At 42.7% G+C, this 22,735-nt stretch overlaps 1 protein-coding gene across 1 annotated transcript in view; it reads right to left on the bottom strand.

Moving 5' to 3' along the window:
- Positions 1 to 827: 827 nt before the first annotated feature.
- sim2 (SIM bHLH transcription factor 2) overlaps positions 828 to 22,735 on the bottom strand; it is a 30,821-nt gene continuing 8,913 nt past the window's right edge. Inside the window, exons 3-11 of the mRNA XM_028595748.1 lie at positions 19,616 to 19,705; positions 18,838 to 18,946; positions 16,565 to 16,650; positions 13,853 to 14,052; positions 13,036 to 13,142; positions 11,847 to 11,994; positions 11,567 to 11,756; positions 10,351 to 10,678; positions 828 to 2,236 (exon numbers count right to left, since the gene is read on the bottom strand). Coding sequence (XP_028451549.1) covers positions 1,464 to 2,236; positions 10,351 to 10,678; positions 11,567 to 11,756; positions 11,847 to 11,994; positions 13,036 to 13,142; positions 13,853 to 14,052; positions 16,565 to 16,650; positions 18,838 to 18,946; positions 19,616 to 19,705 — 2,031 coding nt within the window. The 3' untranslated portion in view covers positions 828 to 1,463. The remainder of the gene's footprint in view (positions 2,237 to 10,350; positions 10,679 to 11,566; positions 11,757 to 11,846; positions 11,995 to 13,035; positions 13,143 to 13,852; positions 14,053 to 16,564; positions 16,651 to 18,837; positions 18,947 to 19,615; positions 19,706 to 22,735) is intronic.

Below are 22,735 nucleotides of genomic sequence, written 5' to 3' on the forward strand. Positions count from 1 at the left end.
GTAGATTAAACTCTTGCTGTATCCGGTCGGCAAAACAGCAAAAACGTTCTTCTTGCAAAGGAACGATTGGAGCACTGTCTTCTGTTCCTCTTTTAGATAAAATTAAAAGCCAAGTCTAACTCGTACATTGTAGCGGCCAAAGCCGTTTCAAACAACTGGTGTTCATCCGTAGCCATCTTTCAATGTTTACTAATGACTTGGAGGTCGCAGCGCTGTCGTCATCTGTTGAGCTCGCCTCTGGCCCGCCTATATCAGATACACCGATGTGATTGGTGCAGCTCGGCTACAAGGGCATAGTTAATGAGCATCATTACTGAATGCCAGAGTGACTCGCTGAGCAAATTCAAATTGTGCTCTCGTGAGAACTCTGGGTTTCCGGGGTACATGGCCAGAGCTATGGAAATAAAACCCAACTTGTAATGAAAAAAAAAAAGCTTTATTTTGTTGTTTTCATGATACCAATTCCAATATCTGCATGCCAACTCAGCCACAGAGTTGAGCGTGATGAATGTCTGAGCCTCTAACGGCTGCTGACTTACATTCTGCTGAACACTTCCCTCTGCTGCGTGTTAATGCCTGATACATGATTGAAGTTAGCTAATAAATAAATAATGTCGAATAAATAGAACATTTAAAGAAAAACAATCCTTTGCCTGGTAAATATAATGCGATTTTCCTCTCAAGAGCTGCTGTGCTGGAGGCCAGTTGCTGCACCTCAACACACACACACACACACACACACACACACACACACACACACACACACACACGTGCGCGCGCGCGCACACACACACACACACACACACACAGTTATACACTGGGTCGAGTGCAGGATTTGCAAATCTGTTTATTTGCCAAAAAAATTGAGAGAGATTTTTTTGTTTATTGATGTATGCTTGGCATCACTATGGAACCTACCAAGTTAGACATGATATTTCCATGTATGCAAATTTAAATTAAAAAAACAATATGTTTTATTTAAGAACGAAACAAGGTTCAAATAATATATAATGTTTAGGCCCTTAGTTTGGGTTGAATAATAATAATAAAAGAAAAAGTGAATAAGATTCCTGCGAAAGCTGTATTGCATATATATTCTATAGAACATGTTCAGGTTGATCTTTTATAGGACGTACAACATGGGAGAGAAAAAAAAGCAGCTTACAGCTGGAATGCCCTGTTGCGTGTCAAACTATCCTGCAGGAGTGCAAAATGAAAAGTCTCACCCTCAAGGGGCGTATCACAAAATTCTGGCCCCTGTAGAAAGGCATTCTCTATGGTCCTCTCCCCACATCCACAGCTATTCATTCTAGCATCTTTTTGGGCCCCTCCTCACATGAGGGGCCTGGGTACTCAGTCCCCTTTCCACCCCCAGTCCGACACCCCTGCTCACCCTGGCTGGAGTCTTTGAAGCAGTCAGAGTTATGGCTTTGAGAGTCTCCGGAGCTTCTGTCCTGCATGGGTCACCTCTCATTTGTGATAATAACGGATGTGCCGATGTAATGTGGGATCTCTCTGTGGCTGTCCGGCGACGAGCCCGAGCTGGGACTCTGGCTCTGGCTGTTACAGCTGTAAGAGGCCGTCTCTTTACCGTGGCAACTGTGGCCGTCTGTTATATGGCTCAGTGTGGCAAAAGCGGGGGCTTTAATTGAACCGTGTTTGCCCAAGACCTTATGGAAGTTCAAAGACATGTATGGAGCTTGGGCTGGAAGTCCCACCCCGACCCCCATACCTATCAACATCGTCCGGTCGTCCCCAGCAGCTCTGGGCTGCAGCGGCTCCGCGGCTGCTCCGTGCTGCTGGTGCTGGGGACCGTCGGAAGGGTGCGGATATCCTGCAGCTGGGTGGCTGTACGGAGCCTCCATCATGCACCGCCTCCTCCTCTGCTGCTCCAGCACCATCTGCACAGGGAGAGGCTGGCCCACACTGTGCAACGGGCCGCCCTGCTCAGGTTTACCCAGTACCAGGCCGCTGAGCAAAGGGCAGGCAAGGGTACGGTCACCTCCGGGCCCCTCTCCACCTCTTGTGTGATGTTGGACCTCTGGGTTTAGAGGCTTACTGTCCTTGTTGGCGTGAGGGCGGGGGTGTGGACAAAGCTCAGACACCTCGCCGTGGACGAGCATGTAATGTTCGTAGGGTTCTTCCTTCAGCCTGCTGGTAGCATGTGGGTTGGTGCTGCTGGGACAATCGTGGTAGAGCTCATCAGGGTACCTACGGTCAGCTGCCAGCACGGGACCTGGGGGGGGGGGGGACAGTAAGGCAGTGTGTTAATGAAGCTGGTCTAAAGATTTCTGAAGAGATACATTTTTTTCAGTGGTGGAACAAGTATTCAGATCCTTTACAGAAGTAAAAGTACTAATACCACACTGTAAAAAAATACTCTGTTACAAGTAAAAGTCCTGCATTGAAAATGTTACTTAAAAGTATATTAAAAGTAAAAGTACTCAATGCTGAACTCTCCTCCCATTGTAGAAAGAGTAAAGGATCCAACCATTTGTGTGTTTAATGGTCTCATCATCTCAGCTGGATTTGTAGCTGTTATATTGTTGGCTAGTTTCATTCATAATAAAACAGATTGTATAATCTACATGTGTTTTGTGTGCAAAAATCTTAATATGTAAAGTAACTAGTAACTAAAACTGTAACAGATGAATGTAGTGGAGTAAAAAGTACAATATTTCTCTCTGAAATGTAGCGGAGTAGAAGTAGAAAGTGGAATGAAAATAAAAGACTCAACTAAAGTACCAGTACCTCAACATTTGTACTTTAGTACAGTACTTGAATAAATGAACTTAGTTACCTTCCCCCACTGTATTTTTTGAATTGTGGTATGATGTTACACTAATATGTTTTTGTCCGCCAAAACTAAAAACTATAAACTGGCGACACATTATTATTCTCTGAGATGGGGCCTTACACTGAGCCAGCATTCCACCTCTGAAATGAAGCTTTAAACACTCTCCCAAGCAGACATATCTTAAAAACCACAGGCATGCCTGTTGTGTGGACATGTGTGGATTTCTAAAATGTGCTAAACCTTTTTAATGTGGCCAATGTGCTTCCTGTTAGCAGCTATGTTTAGTTACCAGCTTTTTGTTGTTGATGTCGTTGGTAATCCCATTTTGCAGCACTTCTCTAAACTGCTGCTACTTGTTGAACATTTCAGTATTTTGTTAAAGTTGAAGTTAAAGAAGGTCTAAATTATATCCAGACCTACCAGCAACAGATCCACACTGACTATGTATGTTTATCACAGAACATACTACAGGACACTATACAAATATATTTATTTTTAGCAAACAATATTCTCCTATTGCCAAACGGTGCACTGTAAGCTGTGAAGGATAGTGATCAGGACATCCATAAGTGAAAGTCTTAACTAATAATACCATGAGCTCAGAACAGAAATGACTGATCATGTCTGTGATATTAAGGTTAAGTTCCATATTATATTCCAAACATGATTAACACCAGAGTCACAATGAAAGAGACTAGAGTTGACAAATGTTGATGACAGGACACAGAACAGAAGTCGAGTGAAGTTTAATAAACTTCAATTTATATATAATATTTAAAAAATATTTTAATTGTTATACAGTAATACAGCGAAAAGAGCAATCCCCACAGGGGCACCAGTGGAAAGTCTCACCAAGGGCACCAAAATGATCAGAAATGGAACTGATGCGATTAATCAATCAATCAATCAATCAATCAATCAATCAATCAATCAATCAATCACGTTTTATGGGAGGGGGGGAAAAAAGACATTTCCTAACAATATTAGGCTTAGACTTAATGACTTTCCAGATGACAGTTTAATTTTCTTTCCTGATTTGTATAAAGCCTTTGATACCATAGGCATAACTTAATTTTTTCTTAGCATAGAAACTTGGCTTTAGTGATGTCTTTTGTGAAACCTTTAGGACGATATATGCAAACTGTAAGAGTTGTATTAGGTCAAAAAGAGGCACATCTGCAAGAATTAATTTAGGCTGAGAAATTAGACATAGCTGCCCTGCATCGCTATTTTTATTTCTTCTATGTGCGCAACTTCTTACTACACATTGAGAATTGAGGAATTCCTATTACCCAACTTGCTGATGACTACCTTGTTTGTTTTTTAAAGCAAGTCAAGTAAGTATTGCAATAGATACTATTGATGATCTGAATCAGCTGTAAGCAGAATTGTCAAAACCCCACAGGTGTTTCCAGTGCGATGTGGCTGATTAGACCGCTTCCCAGGACGCAAAATTACGAATCCCACTATGGCCACGCCAAGACCCGCCCTACGAAGCAGCTCGATTGGTTGGGGTTAGGCATTTCACCTCGAGGGGTTAAGGTTAGGGTTAGGGGATTGGTCAGGGGATAAGACCTGTACATGTAAGCATGGACGCCTGGCCAATAGTAGTGTGTGAACGCTATTGAAGGGCGGGTCTTGGCGTGGCCATAGTGGGATTCGTAATATTGTTCCCGGGACTGTGTGGGTGTGTATAGACTAATTGATTGACATCATCCTGTGTCAGCTGTTAGCTCTGTTGCACCAGTTAGGGCGGGACAAATGACAGCTTTATCATTCTTATTGGTAGATGAAGATTTGTGACCTAAAAAGTTCCCCATCTAAGCTCTGGCCCGCCTTCAACCTGAGCAGAGGTCTAATCAGCCACAACTGAAAACACCTGTGTGGGTGTTCAGAGGCTTTAACAAAATGTTGTGATCAGCAGTATCAAAAAGTATGATAAGATAGACCTTTATTAATCCAGAGGGACACTGTGGTGCAGCAGTTGCAGTACAAAGTAGGAAATAGTGTAATTGTAAAAAGTGCACATAAAGAATAAATATTAGAAATAAGGTGCAAAAACCAAATGTCAGACAATGCCAGAAGTGTAAACAGGCTAACCATACAGTATGTGTCATAAATAAACTGATTTACAGTAAGGTATCAAAAGCCTTGGAGACATCTACAAAGATGGCCTTTTATGAAGTAAGTTTACAATGTTATCCATTGCATTTGTACTGTGAGCACGTCTAACTTTCTGACTGCTGTGGCTGAAGGACATTATTTTCCTCCAGCAAGGCACGTACTGTAGTTCAGTGGTGATCAGTGATTTTTAGAATTTTAGGACAGAGCCCAATAGTTGTTTACCCAATAGGTATCACCACCTTTGTGGATTGGAAACAGAAGAGCTGTTTTAACATTGTTGTGAGATTGTCTTTTGTCCATGTGGAGTTACCGTAGTGGGGTGGGGTATGCTAACCACCGGAAGACGGCAGTATTAGCTTAAAATAAGAAAAGTGCATGGTTGACGTTACCCCGTGCTGTAGTTAAATAAAACTCTCTTTTATGAGGATTACGACCCGCGTCTTGCTTCTTCTCATGACATGGTGTCAGAAGTGGGATTAAGGACTTCACGCCGACATTAAGAGCAGGATGGCGAAGTTTGGGCCTCCCGAGCCGTTCGATTTCTCGCAGCCAGTGGAGTGGCTTACATGGCGGCAGAGATTCTCCCGGTTTAGAGTCGCTTCGAAACTTGACAGGGAGAGCAGCGAAGTGCAGGTGAACTCGCTTTTGTACTCGATGGGGAGAGATGCCGAACCTATTTACGGCTCGTTTGTGTTTCCTGCGGCAACCGAGGCCATGCCACATCCGGAGTATGACTTTGATCTAGTGATGCAGAAGTTTGATGAACACTTTGTCCCGAAAAGAAACGTCATCCACGATCGCGCCTGTTTTCATAAGCGGAGCCAAAGGGCTGGCGAGACAGTTGAAGCCTTCGTGCGGAGCCTGTACGAGCTCGCGCAGCACTGCGAGTTCGGTGCGGGGAAGGACGAGCAGATCCGGGACCGGATCGTCATCGGAATAACGGACAAGGAGGTTTCGCAAAAACTCCAGCTAGAGGCGGGCCTGACTCTGGAGAGAGCCATCCAACTTGCACGGCAGAGTGAACAAGTGAAACAACAAGGTGCAGAGCGTGTTGAAGCTACAGTGAATGAGGTGAGACGGAAACAGTACAATAGCACAAGGGGGAGCTATATTAAACCAAGGCAGGGACAGGGACAGAAATACAGTGAGAACAAACTGAACTGTCAGAGATGCAACAGAATGCATGATAAAAAGGAAAACTGTCCAGCCCGCAACAAAAAGTGCAGGAAGTGTAATAAACTCGGACATTTCGAGGCTGTGTGTAAATGCAAGATGCTGAAAGAAGTCAGAGCAGAGGCCGTTATGGATTCAGACGAGGATTCATTTTTTATTGGAGAACTATTCCTGAGGGCAACCGCAAAGTCGAAGCCAAACATCATTGAGGAGTCGAACCCGGATACTGACTGGGATGTCGAACTACTAGTGAATGGCAGTCCGGTCGATTTTAAGATCGACACAGGCGCTGATACCACCGTTATGACTGAAGAGACTTTCAGCAAACTACGTCAAATACCAAAACTGAACAAGTCCAGGCCAACAGTGTATAGCCCAGGAGGGAAAGTCCGATGCGTGGGTAAGTTCCTTGCCACCACTACATACAAAGGTCAGAGATACCAATACTGGATTACAGTCATAAAAGGACGGTACGTTAGTAACTTGTTGGGCAAGGCAGTGGCAAAGCGCATGGGGCTGGTAGCAAGAGTCAATGCTATCACTAGTGATCTAACAAGCAATGTGTTCGGGGAAATAGGACTACTGAACTGCGAGCCTGTTAAGATCGAGCTAACAGAAGAAGCAGTCCCATACAGCGTCAACACACCACGCAGAATTCCGTTTCCGCTCCTTCCAAAAGTGGAAAAGGAACTACAGCGTATGCTGAGCCTTGACATCATTGAGGAAGTTACGGAGCCGACAGACTGGTGTGCCCCAATGGTGCCTGCTCCAAAACACAACAAGGACGAGGTCAGAGTGTGTGTGGATTTGAAACGCTTGAACAAGGGAGTGAAGCGCGAACGTTACATTTTGCCCACACTGGACGATATAACACCTAAGCTGGCAGGAGCCAAGGTTTTCCACTCTGGACGCCTCTAGTGGGTTCTGGCAAATTCCACTGGACCCCAGCTGCCAAAGATTGACAACCTTCATTACCCCAATGGGCCGTTTTTGCTTCAAACGTCTGCCGTTTGGCATTACATCAGCGCCTGAGATCTTCCAGCGGCTGATGACCGACCTGCTCAAAGGCCTAGAAGGGACCGTCGTTGTGATGGATGATATCCTGGTTTATGGATCTACAAAAGAGGAGCATGACCGCCATCTCGACATGGTGTTGCGGACGGTTAAGGCGTCCGGTCTCAAGCTCAACAAGGCCAAGTGTCACTTTGGAAATGCTGAACTGCGGTTCTTTGGACACATCATTAGCGCGGAGGGGGTGAAGCCTGATGAGAGCAAAGTGGAGGCTATTGCTCAGATGTCCAGTCCCTCCAACGTGGAGCAGCTGCGGCAGGTGCTTGGACTGGTTAACTATGTTGGAAAATTCCTGCCGGGCCTGTCTACAGTGTTGCATCCGCTCACTAACCTGCTCAAGAAAGAGACTGCGTGGGTGTGGGGTGAGCCTCAGGAGCAAGCATTTAACAAAGCGAAAGCAATGCTCATGGTTGCACCAGCCCTTTGTTATTACGACGCCAACAAACCAACGGTGGTCAGCGCCGATGCCAGCAGTTATGGCCTTGGTGCTGCCCTGTTACAGGACCACAATGGAGAGTTGCGGCCTGTTGCCTTTTGCTCACGCACACTCACAGATGCGGAGAAGAGATATTCACAGATTGAAAAAGAGTGCCTGGCATCGGTCTGGGCTTGTGAACGTTTCGCCCGCTACATCCAAGGTATGGGCCGGGTCCGCTTACAAACTGACCACAAGCCACTAGTGCCATTGATTAACTCGTAGAATCTGGACAAAACGCCACTACGATGTCAGAGACTGCTTATGCGCCTCATGCGCTTCAACGTCACTGCCGAACACGTTCCCGGTAAGCAGCTAGTAGTCGCAGATACGCTCTCCAGACATCCACTGAAAGACAGTTGCGTGCCTGAAACAGAAATGCAAGTGAAGGCATATGTGAACACTATGGTAGCTAGCAAACCAATCAAGTCACCTAAGCTTGAGGAAATTCGCAGGGCCACACAAAGTGATGCTGAACTTCAAAAAGTAATCACATTCATCAGAAAAGGGTGGCCTCGCAAAATGGCGGAGGGCTCACCACTGCGTGGGTACTATGCAGCCAGAAGCCACTTATCAGAGTCGGACAGTCTGGTCCTATACCACGACCGCATAGTAGTTCCAGCAGTACTCAGAGCTGGAGTCCTGAACCAACTACACATAGGTCACCAGGGTCTCACCAAGTGTCGGGAGCGAGCCAAGTTGACAGTTTGGTGGCCAAGCATTGGAGCACAGATCACAAGCAAAGTGAAATCATGTGACTTTTGCAGAGAACACAAACCTACACAAAGACGCAAACCACTGGTGACCACTCCCCTGCCCAGTGGCCCATGGCAAAGGATTGCTGTTGACCTGTTCGAGCTGGAGGGTAAGACCTTTCTTGTCGCTGTCGATTACTTCTCTAGGGACATTGAGATTGCTTCCCTACCGGCCATTACCAGCAAGCAGGTTATCGACAGGCTCAAGCACATTTTTGTGAGGTGGGGCATCCCGCTGGAACTGATCAGCGACAACGGGACACAGTTCACATCAGCAGAGTTCCGTGATTTCAAACGGAGGTATGGTTTCACTCACATTACCTCCAGCCCACATTACCCCCAGTCGAATGGAGCTGCAGAAAGGGCTGTTCAGACTGCTAAGTATATCCTCAAACAGCCGGACCCCTGCTTGGCCCTTTTGAGTTATCGCTCTACCCAATCGCAGCAACAGGTGAAAGTCCAGCACTGCTCATGACTGGTAGACAGATCCGTACTACTGTTCCGGTCCTGGAAAAGACGTTGCTGCCACGTCCGTTCAACTGGAACCAAGTCTACATGAAGGACGCAACAGCAAAGGGTTCATACAGGTTCTACCATGACCGCAGGCATTCGGCACGCGAGCTCCTGAACTTCACCCTGGTCAGGCTGTTGGGGTGAAGCTCGATGGGGAGAGGGGTTGGACGACACCTGCCAGGGTCATCAGTAAGTCTAAGGAGCCGAGATCCTACCTCGTGGAGATGGACAATGGGAACGTCACCCGTCGGAACAGGCGGCATCTCCAGACGGTTCCGGAGACTGAATCTCGGAGGAACAGCAATGTGCTCAGCCTACAGTGTCTCAGCCGGACAGCGGTTCCCCGCTGAAAGATGTGGCTGCGCCGCCAGAATCACTAGTGAGCCAGCTACCAGCAGACCCTTCCCCAGGGTCTCCCCTTCCACCGTCCACTCCTGTTAAAAGGTCTTCCAGGGGCCGTGAGATAAGGGTGCCTCTTAGGTTACTAGACTGAGATGTTCAAAAGGGCAGAATAACCCCTTTCAGGACTGAGGGTAGTCTACCCCTGTGAGGTCCTGCACCGTTTGGAGATAGTTTGCCAAGACTCAATAACAAAAGAAAGACGTTATTTGATAGCAAAGTTTTGCACTTATCTTTGTTATATTGTTTAACACAATTTAAGGTTTAATTGATGTTGCAAAATGCAGATGTTCGGGATCTTGTTATTGCTAACTTCCAAAAGGGGAAGATGTTGTGAGATTGTCTTTTGTCCATGTGGAGTTACCGTAGTGGGGTGGGGTATGCTAACCACCGGAAGACGGCAGTATTAGCGTAAAATAAGAAAAGTGCATGGTTGACGTTACCCCGTGCTGTAGTTAAATAAAACTCTCTTTTATGAGGATTACGACCCGCGTCTTGCTTCTTCTCATGACAAACATGTAGGTAAAATGTAATAAATTCAGGAAACATATCTACAGATTGTACAATTAACTCTTAAAGGAGAATTCCGGCCAATGTTTACGTTAATCTTGTTCGCTATAAATATGCGAGTATTGTCGAGTACAAATCGGTGCTGGCAACACAGAGTAGCTGCAGCTAGCAGGGCGAGCTAGCTACCGTCAGGATAGAGACAGGGTAGATGAATTTAAACAATGTCTGAGTTGAAAACACATCTTGTTGTCACGTAAGGGCCCTGTTCATGTTGCACAGACATTTTAATTGCATTTTGTGTCTGTCAAGAGGCACAAATGCACTCTAAAATATGCCCCGACAACTGCCGTTTTAGCTGAGTGGAAGCTCGTAGACGTAGCTACTCCGTGTTGCCAGCGCCGATTTGGGTCGTTTATTTTTCATCTATCGACAGTACTCTCATATTTATAGCGATGAAGATTAACGTAAAAATGGTCCAGAATTCTCCTTTAATGAGGTTTAATTGTGGTTCCTTTGTTTGATAACGAGCGTACCTGCGTATTTGTTGGGTGCTGGGGGGCTGCTGATGTTCCAGCCAACAGACCTTCTGCTGTGCAGGGAGCCGATGATCTGCTGAGCCAGCTGGGAGGACGGGCCTGAGCACGGCAGCTGGCTCTGAGCCTCCAGATGTCGGTGATTGTAGGGGTAGTGCAGGGTCAGGTTGCAAGTGGAGCCGCAGCCGGACACCTGGCCTGCTTCAGGGCTCAAGCTGGAGCTCCTCTCCCTGCATGGGGTCAGTGGGTACGGGGATCTCTCCTTCCACAGCCCCTTCTGTGGGGAGCAGCTCAAGCGGTCTGGCTGGAAGACACTAGCAGCCTGCTGCTATCCATGAACAGACACAAAACAGCATAGAGAAGGTTACTGAAAACAAAGCTACTGCTGTATATGTAGCAGCACTTCAAGATCTGAATTGCATGCTCAAGATGAAATGATTTTCTTTAAAGCTATATAGCGCGTAGTTTCTGCCCCCACCAATGAGGAATTCTAAGTAATGACACCAAAACTGTCGGCGTGTCCACATGATACAAGCCTTCCGTGATCGCACCCCCCCCACCCCTCCTCCACACAGTTGCTAGTAACCAAGGAGGACACGGAGGATTAAAAAAAACATGATGGACTCTTCAGAATAGGTCATTCTTTCCACTCAAGCATCTGCGCATGTGGTCGGGTTGGATCAGTGGGTAGAGCAGGCACATAAACTGAGAGGTTTATACCTCGACGCAGAGGTCCAGGGTTCGAGTCTGAACTGTGCCGATTTTCTGCATTTCTTGCCCCCCTTGCCCCTAGTTGTCCTGTCCATTAAAGGCGGGACCCCCCCTCAAAAAAAATAAACTTCTGACGACACCATTTTCCAAACACAGCCATATTAGAGTGCGGATCGCGATGATTTTTACTTTTTTAAATTTAAAACGTTCAATGCCTTATCATTTTGATGTGACCCCCAACCCGAACCCGAACATCATTTCTAAATATCTGTCCGAACCCGTACCGCCGGGTCCCGATGGGTCCCGACGGGCTCGGTTCGGGTATCCATCCTCTAACCCATACTGAGAAATCCAGAGAGTTGTAGATAGTCTTAGCTTTGTATCAACTCATTTTGGCAATTGCTTGAATATAACATACATTCATTAATATATAAAAATAAATGCACTAAAGTTTTTACATGGGGACACAAACCATTTTCCATCATAACTGTGTGAAAATATTCACCTTTTGTTCAGCCAGTAAGCCAAGTGGACGTCCCACCTCAGGATAGGGAGCTGCTCTAGGTTTGGGCTTCATCTTGACTGCTTTGGTTCGGAGTTGTTTGCGGTGGTCCTGAGCGGAAGGGAGACCGAGACCAAGCTTAGTGGCTCGACTCTGGTCTTCGGATAACTGCATCTCCTTGCATTCGATGTCACTGTGTACAAACAGGCATGCCCCGTGTAGCTTTGTACCGGTTTAACTGGAGGTTGTACATGGATTATTAGGGGGGGGGGCGCCTACTCACGTGAGGACGTAGTTGACACTGACGATACAGTGAGGTCTGGAGGAGCGGCTGTTGTGGACGATGGTGGCGTAGCTCTGCACCCACACCCAGCCGCCGTGCTTTGATAACATGCGGTAGTACTTAGTGGTGACCTGACCCTTCACCAGTACTACAGGGAACACAAAGATCCGGATCAAAGAGAAAAATGGTCAAATCTGACATCAGCCCCTTAGAATCACACAGGAGGGGCCTCTTTTTTAACAACCAGCAGTATGCATCAGTCATTCAAAGAAGAACACTGCTCAACGGAATTTAAACCTGCAATAGCTAGAAGATTTTGCCACTTGGGGGCAGCAGAAACAAGCTGTGAACAAAATATTGACTTATTATTATTACTATTATTATTATTATTATTATTATTATTATTATTATTTTAGTTTTATATGGTGAACTTGATAGCAAATAGATGCTTACCACACATCTAGTAGTTACGGACAGTTATTAAGAAATAAACAATAAATACAGAAACAGACACAAATGCCTACAAAATAGCTGTTTACGTAGTTTAAGCCCTGTGTGTGCAATATACTATGTCTCCTGTCATTTCAGATCCAGTAACATCCTCCTGCCCTGCAGTAACCCCGTTTCCCACCATTCCAATCACCTGACCACCCCCACCCACCTTCTCACCGGTTTAGTCTTGCAGTACAATTGCCAGCCCATTCCCCACTTTGTCTTTGCCAGACTGTTCAGTTTGCATCCACCCTATAGCGTTCAAGCCTTTTCCTGCCTGCCTGATTCTGCCTACCTGATCTTATCAGTATTTGAGTTTCTTTATCAATATTTTAGTTTATTTCTATTTTAATTGGATTATGCATTGGAGGGTGCCCAGATTAAGCCCCTCATTTCTCCATCATATCTTTTATTGATTATGTGTGTATTAATCTGTAGTATTTGTACATGTGTAAACCGATAAACTAAATTAAACTAAACACGGACACTGTTCTGACTGCCTTCCTGGTTTTGACCCTTGTCTGCGTTTTTTGATTCAGGTAAATGTGAACTTTTATCTTAACCTGTCTGCCTGGGAGTCATGTTCTGGGGTTCAAGCTTTCTGTATTTTTTTCTGAGGCCATTACACTGTTGATTTGTCACTTAACTTCCACTTACCATCCCACCCAAGAGTGACTAAGGATTTTCGGGGACTCACATAAATGGTGAGCATAGCGCAGATGGAAAATGTCACAGCCGTGGACGTGGTGGTAGAGAGTCTTCTCTATCAGGTCCTGAGGCTCGAAGCCTGTCAGCTCTGCCACCCTGGCTCCAGCACACAGGAGAGAAGGCACAGGCTAACAGTCAGGGCTGGATTTGGACATCGGTTCAAGCTCAAGTGCATCATAATGTTTAGTTAACAATCCAGCAATCTACATATTTAACCCTCTGAGGTCCAAGGGCATTTTCACACATCTTCTTAAATGTACCTTTTTAGGGTATTTGCATATAATTGGTCCCATGTGTTTCATATCAAAAATGTTCAGAACAAACTCAGCTTTCCGTATAGTGCCAGCCAAATTTTTTCTAGAGCAATGTTTATAGAGATAATTTGGCGCTAAAGCTATAACGTTGATGTTGGCTTTTTGAAAGTCCTCAAATCTCTTTTGAAAACAAACCTTAACTTATGTGTTGTACAAATTGTTTTGGTGCTTGAAATGAGTTTACCAAAGTCTTAGGTTATGTATGATTAAAATAGTTAATAAATGTCTGAAATTAAATTTTGTACTATCGCTTTTTTTGCGGGGCGTCTTTCGTCCTCAGATGGTTAACAGCTAACTATTTCATTTTGTGTACATAATTCAAAATCCTTTAACATGGTATTGTATGCATGTGTTGTAGAAAAGATTGTTCTGTAATTACAAATGATCATTTGTGATGGTTTTCATGATTTCACATTCCATACAGGGATCATCAAGATATCATGGCTTTTTCTATTTTTCTATCAACCCGCTCAGTCAAGCTTTCTCTCCTACCTTGTGTCCAGGAAAATGAGTTTTAAGTCCAGACTGGCCCGGAACATGAACATGTTGCTGTGGAGTTTGATCTCGGTGATACCACTGGGGGGCAGGGAGTGACCGACTGCCACCAGGCCCACAGTCTGATAACTGGATTCATACAGCGCCATGTCCATCATGTACTGACGCACTTTCAGGTAGCCGCTGCAGTGGATCACCTGGGAAACCACAGCATGACACCAATGTCATTACAAGTTTACACTTTCAAAAGGAATTCAGGGTGATGGGAAATTTTTTAGGGATTTTACTAAACACAATCTCTTGGTACTTTGGAAACCAAACTACACTTTATTCGAGAGCAGACTGTGATTTGAACTAAGGTCGCTCAGTGTTCCCAAAACTTTGCAACTACCATTATGCAACGACTGCTACCAGTTGTCCCTGGGCTGTCCAGCTACTGCCATGTTATCCATCCATGATCACAATCTCCAAACAAATAGAACTTTTTTATTTGAACTTTTGTCGCTCAGATGCCCCAATACAAGGCGGCTTCTGCCGTAGTGTAGCTCTACTGTCCATGATGGCAGCATCAGAGCAGACTTGACCTGGCCTTTCTACACTAAATAGTCATGTCTTTACTTTGATCCAAGGTTTTGTGGTTAAGGATTTTTTCCCCCTCATAACATGATGAAGCAGAAGGACGCCTACACATCTTGTGTCATGCTTGTGTGCTCGCCTGCTATGTCAGCATCTTCTTTGAAGGCATATAAGATAGTGGACCATGCTCCCCTGCAAGGCTTACCTGTGCAGGATTATACAGTGTAGTTGGTCGTGGGACCCCTGTAGTGCTCAGGCTGGTTGCTGCTGTTTTTGTGGTTTGACAGCAAGAGCGTCTGATTAGGGTACCCCTGTTGATCACCTTTTCTGCCCAGTCAGAAGCTAAGCCTAGGTATGTAATCACATCATCAGCTTGGAGTCTAACTCATCCTTAACAACCTTAACCCATGTTATACGCAAGTAACAAATCCTGTTAGAGGCCCACACATATGTAAAAAACAAGCAAAAATACTGACAGTTACCTGTGACTCCAGTTCTATGTGTGCATGAGTAGCCCCCTTACCTTACGACAGAAGGACATTTGTCTGATTTGCACCGCAAGACATTTTGTGTTGGAACCAGAAGGGATTGATCAGTACAAAGACAGAATCACTTTCTACAATACAAATTCTAAGATAAAAGGCAGGGTTGGGAAATTTTTCCAATGTACACTTTTTTATATATTGTCTGAATTGGTCTTTACACCCCGACAGCAATAAATATCTTCTGGGCTCTGAAAAAGGAGCTAAATAGATCTGTCATCTGTAGCTACTGTAATCCTGTAAAAACGTCCACCAATTGCTGCTTCCCGGTCCGCTTAGAAAGAACCAATGAAATGCGTCCTTGCCCCGCTGTGTGTACTGTACCCCTCCCGTGTACGAGCCTTAGCTTAATGTGTGTCATCGCCGCATTGCTAAAAATAATCATGTTTATTTTAAAAATCAGTATGATAATATTAGGTACTTGCTAAGGGGGGAGGGGTTAGACTGAGCATAGAGGGCAGGGGGAGGGGTTAGACTGAGCATAGAGGGCAGGGGTAGGTTAGACAGAGCCCCGAGGGTAGGGGGAGGGGTTAGACGGAGCCAAAGATCCTTTATACTAAAGATGGTGAAGAAGCCAATGGTGGGAAACGTTACACATTTCCTGTCTCCTAAAGGGGCGTGGCCTCGTGTGAACGTGTGGTGAACGTCGTGTGGATGGATAAAAATGAATATGTTCTTTTGCTAACGTTGGATATTTATAGAGCTACAGACATATTTAGCATCACGGAGATTAGTTTTGTCAGGGCGTTCACCAACGTTAGCTGACGTTAGCTTCTCTGTGTTGCCAGATCTCGCGAGAGTTTGATCCTGACACAGAAACAGGTCTCAAACTAAGTTAATTTTCCTCTGATGTGTCCGTCTGAAAAATGCCATTTTAGTGACAGAATGTTCTGGATATATGTGGCTGGTGAGAAATGGGTCCAATATTTACTTTGGTGACTATAGGGCGAAAGGATCGCTCCTAATCTGTGTTCACGTTCACTTCTCCCAGGGGTTAGGGGGGAGGGGTTAGACATAGCACAGAGGGCAGGGGGGAGGGTTTAGATGGAGCCCCGAGGAGATGCTATTTTCAAATCTTGCTAGCTGTCAACATTACCAACCCTGTCTTTAATTGCAGCCAGTACTTTGTTAATTATACTACCCATATTAATGTAAATTAGATGCTTTACAAAACACAAGCCTCTCCAAAGCAATGAGCCAGGTTTTTTTACATTCTTCATGCATCCACTTCTCCACTGGTTTGTCATAAATACGTGGTTTCAAACAAGCATACGTTATTATTCCTTCAGGAGTGCTCTCCCAGTCTTTGTAGTCTATGGCTGCTCTTTTACCTGGTGCACAGTGCATCACACGTGAGCTTGAAATGATTATGAGAGGCTCTATTCGTTGATTGGACAAAAATCATACAGCAGCTCCAGTTTTATTATACTCCTAATATTTCAGAGTGTCCAAAATGTGTAGCCAGCAAAATGACCAATTACTTGTTTATGTATCACTTTATGACATGAAATCACTTCCAGACCCCTAAGTTACCATATTGAAGTCATCATGTGTGTGTTGGAGTAAATGACAATCCAGTGGCTCCACCTACCTTATATCCCCCACATGTAAGTCCTGCATTTCGTTTAGCAAGAACACACTTCATCCTCAGGAAGAAGGAGCGCTCTATTTCATACTCTGTCACACAAACACACATTACAGAGGCATTACTCACATGTTACAGCATATTGTGTTTTTACAAGTCATAGCCCAGTTCTCTGGTCAGCATTTCTTACTCCTATTCAGTGATGGAAGAACTATTCAGATCCTTTACTAATATCACTCTGAAAAAAATACTCTGCTACAAGTTAAAACCCTGCATTGAAAATGTTACTTGAGTAAAAGTATGTAAGTATCATCAGGAAAATGTACTTAAAGTATTAAAACTAAAAGTAGTCAATGCAGAGCTCTCCTCCCATTGTAGAAAGAGTAAAGGATCCAACCAGTTGTGTGTTTAATGGTCTCATCATCTCAGCTGGACTTGTAGGCCGTTATATTGTTGGCTAGTTTACTTTACAATCAAACATCAGATGTGTTTTGTGTGAAAAAAATCTTAATGTGTAAAGTAACTAGTAACTAAAGCTGTAACAGATGAATGTAGTGGAGTAAAAAGTACAATATCATAATAGTAGAAGTAGAAAGTAGCATGGAAAGACTCAAGACTCACTCTGGTGAAAGAGCCTAAATAAACTTTTCTTTCTTTCTGTTGTTTTTTTTGCAGTTGTGGCTGCATCAATACGACCATCATTAACAAAATGTTACATCAATCAATTGTTTTCTCACACACGGAGCAGCACATATGAAAGAGGGAAAGCCAAGCCCTTCTGCTTTCACGTGAGCTTTTAAAGTTATGGAGATTATGACAAATGCCCTGTATATAGTAACCAAAAAATCCACTTGAGCTTTGAATAAAGTGCAGCTTCAGCTTGTAACGTTTGCATCAGGTCGCGCAGCATTGCCTTAGCTATAGCAATGTAAAATACTACGTTATCAACCAAAGCTAATGACCTATATTGCAGCAGCAGGCTAACCTTTTTTCCAGATTAGAGCAATAGCCCCTCCAAATGTCTGTGCACGTCCCTGCTTGAGTAAATGCACTTAGTTAAATTCCACCACTGCTCTTATTATCTAAATCTCTTATTTTTACAGACCAGTTTAATCAAATGTGCACAATGGAGACGCCTCTGCTCACCCCTGTTGCCATCACAAGCCTCACCCAAATGAATAGCTAAAAGCACCCCACTGTTCAGCACCTCCAGCACAGTGCATCATCTCCAATACATCCTTAATGCTTTCATAAAGCTATAGACATGATTGGAAACACCTCATGACCATAACACATGTAGGCTACATTCACATTTACTCATTTGCCAGACACTTTTGTCCAAAGCAACCTACAAATGAGGTAAAATCCAAGCCACAAGTACACATATGAGGCTGTAAAAAGCTGCTTTACTGTCTGTATTGCTCATCCTAAGGTTGGACCATCAGCCAGGACCTTTTGGAACAATCTGACCGGGATCATTTCAAGGAATTTCAAGGAAGCATACCCTACAGCCCACATTTAAAAAAAATAAAGGCCACTCCCTCTGTCTACAAATCCAGGAATATTGTTTTAAAAGTTTAATAATGGGGCATGCCAGCGATTCTCAAGACTTCCAAGGCTGAAAAAAAGAGCAGCACACTCCGAGACATCATTACATTATTATGTAAGACCCATCATCTAAAATGAATCGTCACAGTAAACAAAGTTTCTCATAATATACAACTGTAATCATTTGGCACTGTAATGCTTATGTAATATTTTTGGATAGAAGTGAGCAGTGGTAGCCGACCAACAACCTGCATGTGCAGAACCTCACAGAACAAAACGTTTCATTCAGACTTAACAATATCTCTCCAGGGAGACTGTTGAGTCATGTTTTCATTAGCAATAGCTATTTAAGCAGTGATCCAGAATGAAAATCTGCAGAATTTAGCAGCCTGTTTTTCTACTTGAAAGATGTGTTATGATTCTGAGGTTTATTTTATGTTTTTAAATCTGCGTAAAATCTGCTGAAAAATCTGCTGAAAATTCTGCGTATGCAGATTCTTTGTGTCCCTGGTTATGAAGGAGGATTTACTGCAGGACTGTTGTGTCCTACTGCATTAATCTTAGCTAGGTGTTCCTAATACTTTAGTTTGCATTGACCAGGGAACATGGTAAATTAGCAAAGGTCTGTCTCTAATATAAGCCTGTTTTAAATAATGGTTCTCTATGCCGTTGAGATCAATTTGAGAGTTTCCAGTATGTGTGATATACTGAACCCTGACATGTGCACATACCCGGAGAGAAGTGATGGTGCGGGGGCTGGCAAAGACCCAGCACTGCTGTCATCTCATCATGGTCTGATGGGTGGATGTACTCAAATATACTGTTTCCTGTTAGCTCCACCTGCAACACACACATTTCCAACACATGCTCATGAATGTGCTGAATTGTGTAGTGATCAGCTACATGACAACTAACCGACCAGAAGTTGAGACAAAACAGAGACATACGCTGAATCTTTTATATAGACCTTGAATGTTCAGCGGTGGAAGAAGTATTCAGATCCTTTACTTAAGTAAAAGTAATAATACCACACTGTACAAGTCTAAGTCCTGCATTGAAAATGTCACTTAAGTAAAAGTAAGTATCATCAGGAAAATGTACTTAAAGTATTAAAAGTAAAAGTAGGCATACTCAATGCAGAACTCTCCTCCCATTGTAGAAAGAGTAAAGGATCCAACCAGTTGTGTGTTTAATGGTCTCATCATCTCAGCTGGACTTGTAGGCCGTTATATTGTTGGCTAGTAACTAGCCAAAGTAACTAGTAACTAAAGCTGTAAATGTAGTGGAGTAAAAAGTACAATATTTCTCTCTGAAATGTAGCTGAGTAGATGGAGAAAGTGGCACAAAAAAAAAAAAAGACTCAAGTAAAGTACAAGTAGCTCAACATTTGGACTTAAGTACAGTACTTGAGTAAATGTACTTAGTTACATTCCACCGGTGAATATGTTACATTCTATGGCTGTATTCCTTATGGTACCACTGAGGTCTAGGAGGAGGCTCTTACTGTACCTGGGACAGGCCGAGGTGGACCGATGCCGTTTCAGAGATGTACATGATTTTGCCATCAGAGGCAACAACAAACACGAAGCCATCCAGAGTCTGTGGGAGCCGTAACACACACACACACACACACACACACACACACACACACACACACACACACACACACACACACACACACACATTGGAAATGTTTTTAATGTTTTACAATTTTATATGCCAATACATTTGCCCATATTATGTAAGAATAGATGGTGTCATTATTCTGAGAGTCTCCAGCCCAGCCTCATTTCTGTGTTAGCGACTTCGTAATTTAGTAAGTATAGACTTCATTTTTTTTTATTAGGAAAAGCATCTGGGAATATGTGTGTCTTTATAAATACATTTTTCTAAAAATTGATATAAATTAATACATAAATATATATACACTGTAAATAGTAATCAGCGGCTCATTTGCATTTTCTCCCACTGGAATGCATGCTCTGAGTGCTACCTGCAGCAAGAAGACCTTGTTCATTCTTAACTCCAGTGGACACTCTCTTCTTTATGTTATTGATGCATGCAGACATACTGTAAGATACAGGAGCATTCCATTTAAATCTGCTGTTATATTTGAATAATTACCAGGGAATATTGGTAAAAACAAACAAAAATGATGAGCCAGACTTCTTAAACCATATTAAAAAATATGAACATTTTGCAGGTGTTCATCATTCTAGTACGTGTGATATATTATCCAAGGGACATTAAGGTGTGTGAAAGCAAACACAGGAGTAGCCAGAGCCTTTTTCTACACTTTTCTTGACGTTTTTGTTGATTTTATTCCAATTTATTGTCACATTCTTTCAAATTTTTGTCTCACTTTTGGGCGTTTTTTTAATGATGTTTTTGTCAAGTTTTTGTCACTTTTAGCATGTTTTTGATATTTTTTGGGTCACTTTTTTCAGCGTTCAAAAAAAAGTGTTTTTGTTGATTTTTTTTCCTGCGTTTTTGTAGCTTTTTCCAACATTTGTCCCTTTTTTCAACGTTCTTTTGTCATAGTTCTAATATAGAAAGTTATTGTAAATTTGACCCATTTAGGACAACAGGAGGGTTGAATAAAAAGGGAGTGAAAGAGTGAAAATAGTTTTGAAAAGGTTGACGTATAAGCAGAATGATAGAGGCAATGCCAGTAACTTTCAAACATAAAAACAAATAAATAATTTTACATATGTAATAATAATAATAATAACTGTATTAGCAGTGTTAGGGTAACAGTGGCTGGTGGTATCAGCATTAGTAAAATGTAAAATAGTAGCAGAATGAATATGCACTGTGAATGGGGAAAACATTTGAACTAACAGATATCACCCTTGATTACTTATAGCAAGACAATTAGTTTTTGCATTATAAGTTTTCTGAAATGGTATGTTTAAATGTGCAAATGGGACATTATCCAATTAAATATGCGCCAATTGGCTTACATTTTCAAAACAGAAATCTGAACATTAGATAAAGCCTTCATTTTACAGAGGGGATTTTGGATATCTCTTTTTATCACTCCATAAATCAGAAAATACTGTCAATAGCCATAAAAAACAAATCAATTTTCCCCATGTTTTTAAAATGTTACAGGCTAAAAATCAGGTTAGGGCTGATATATGAACCAAGCCCGATATATAGGAATGAAACTGGAAAGTGTGTATGTACAGTAAGTGCTACTAAAGTGGAGATTTCTGAGAACAACTCATTTTGAGAAAACGGCCTTTAAAGATATGGATTGTAAAATTTCCCACATTTTGCAAGGCACTACAGGTGAATAGGGAAAAGATACAATGACACTTCCCCAGCTGGATACTTACATTAAGACTTATATTTTTATATTACAATGTTTCTGAAATGCAAATGAGTCATTAGAGGCCGAGGAGCAAGTGTTGAGATGTTATATTTTCACACCTCTTTGCTCGTCCTAGAGCACATTGTTGGCTTGTTATATATTGTTATGTACTTAATATCTGGTGTATGTGTGTGCATTCAGCTGTTGCCAGCCCTTCTCTTTGCCCAAGACAGATTTCCTTTGGGACAATAAAGTTGATCTTGTTTTTCTGGGTCAAAATTTTCAAACTTTTTTTCATTGTTTTGGTCTTTTTCGACACTTTTGTCACTTTTTTTAACGTTTCTTTAGTAACTTTTCCTGACGTTTTTTACGCTTTTTTTTTTCTCGACGGTTTTTGAAACCTTTTGCCAATGTTTTTGTTAGATTTCTTTCTGCGCTTTTAAAATTTTTATGGTGTTGATGTTTTTTCCCACGTTTTTTGAAGCTTTTTCTGACATTATCGAAGCTTTTTTGCTTGCCATAAAAATGAATGAAACACCCAAATTCAATGAAAGCAGTGAACTGATCATTTATTTTACTTGTGAAGAGCGTTGTGTATGGAACCATCCATGTTATAACTTTTGACAATTTGATTGAAAGAAACATACATTTCTGATACAGAAACTTTATGAAAATGGGTAAATGTGACCCGAGGACAACAGGAGGGTTGGAGTTGAAATCTGATGTTTTTGCCTGCAGTGTCTCCCCAGGCTATGGTGGGGATAACAGTACCATGAGTAGCATTGGCAGTAATAGCAAAGTACTGGTAGCACTTTAGTTGAAACAGTAGTGTGGAGGTATTTTAGTAGCAGCGGTCTGTCATGTGATATACAGTACAGGCCAAAAGTTTGGACACACCTTCTCATTCAATGTGTTTCTTTATTTTCATGACTATTTACATTGTAGATTCTCACTGAAGGCATCAAAACTATGAGTGAACACATATGGAATAATGTACTTAACAAAAAAGTGTGAAATAACTGAAAACATGTCTTATATTTTAGATTCTTCTTTGCTTTTTTTGATAACTCTGCAAACCCTTGGTGTTCTCTCAATGAGCTTCATGAGGTAGTCACCTGAAATGGTTTTCACTTCACAGGTGTGCTTTGTCAGGGTTAATTAGTGGAAGTTTTCCCTTATTAATAAAAAAAGCAAAGGGTGGCTACTTTGAAGAATCTAAAATATAACACATGTTTTCAGTTATTTCACACTTTTTTGTTAAGTACATAATTCCATATGTATTCATTCATAGTTTTGATGCCTTCAGTGAGAAT

This window comes from Perca flavescens, chromosome 13 (genome assembly GCF_004354835.1).
Source record: "Perca flavescens isolate YP-PL-M2 chromosome 13, PFLA_1.0, whole genome shotgun sequence".
Lineage (NCBI taxonomy): Eukaryota > Metazoa > Chordata > Actinopteri > Perciformes > Percidae > Perca > Perca flavescens.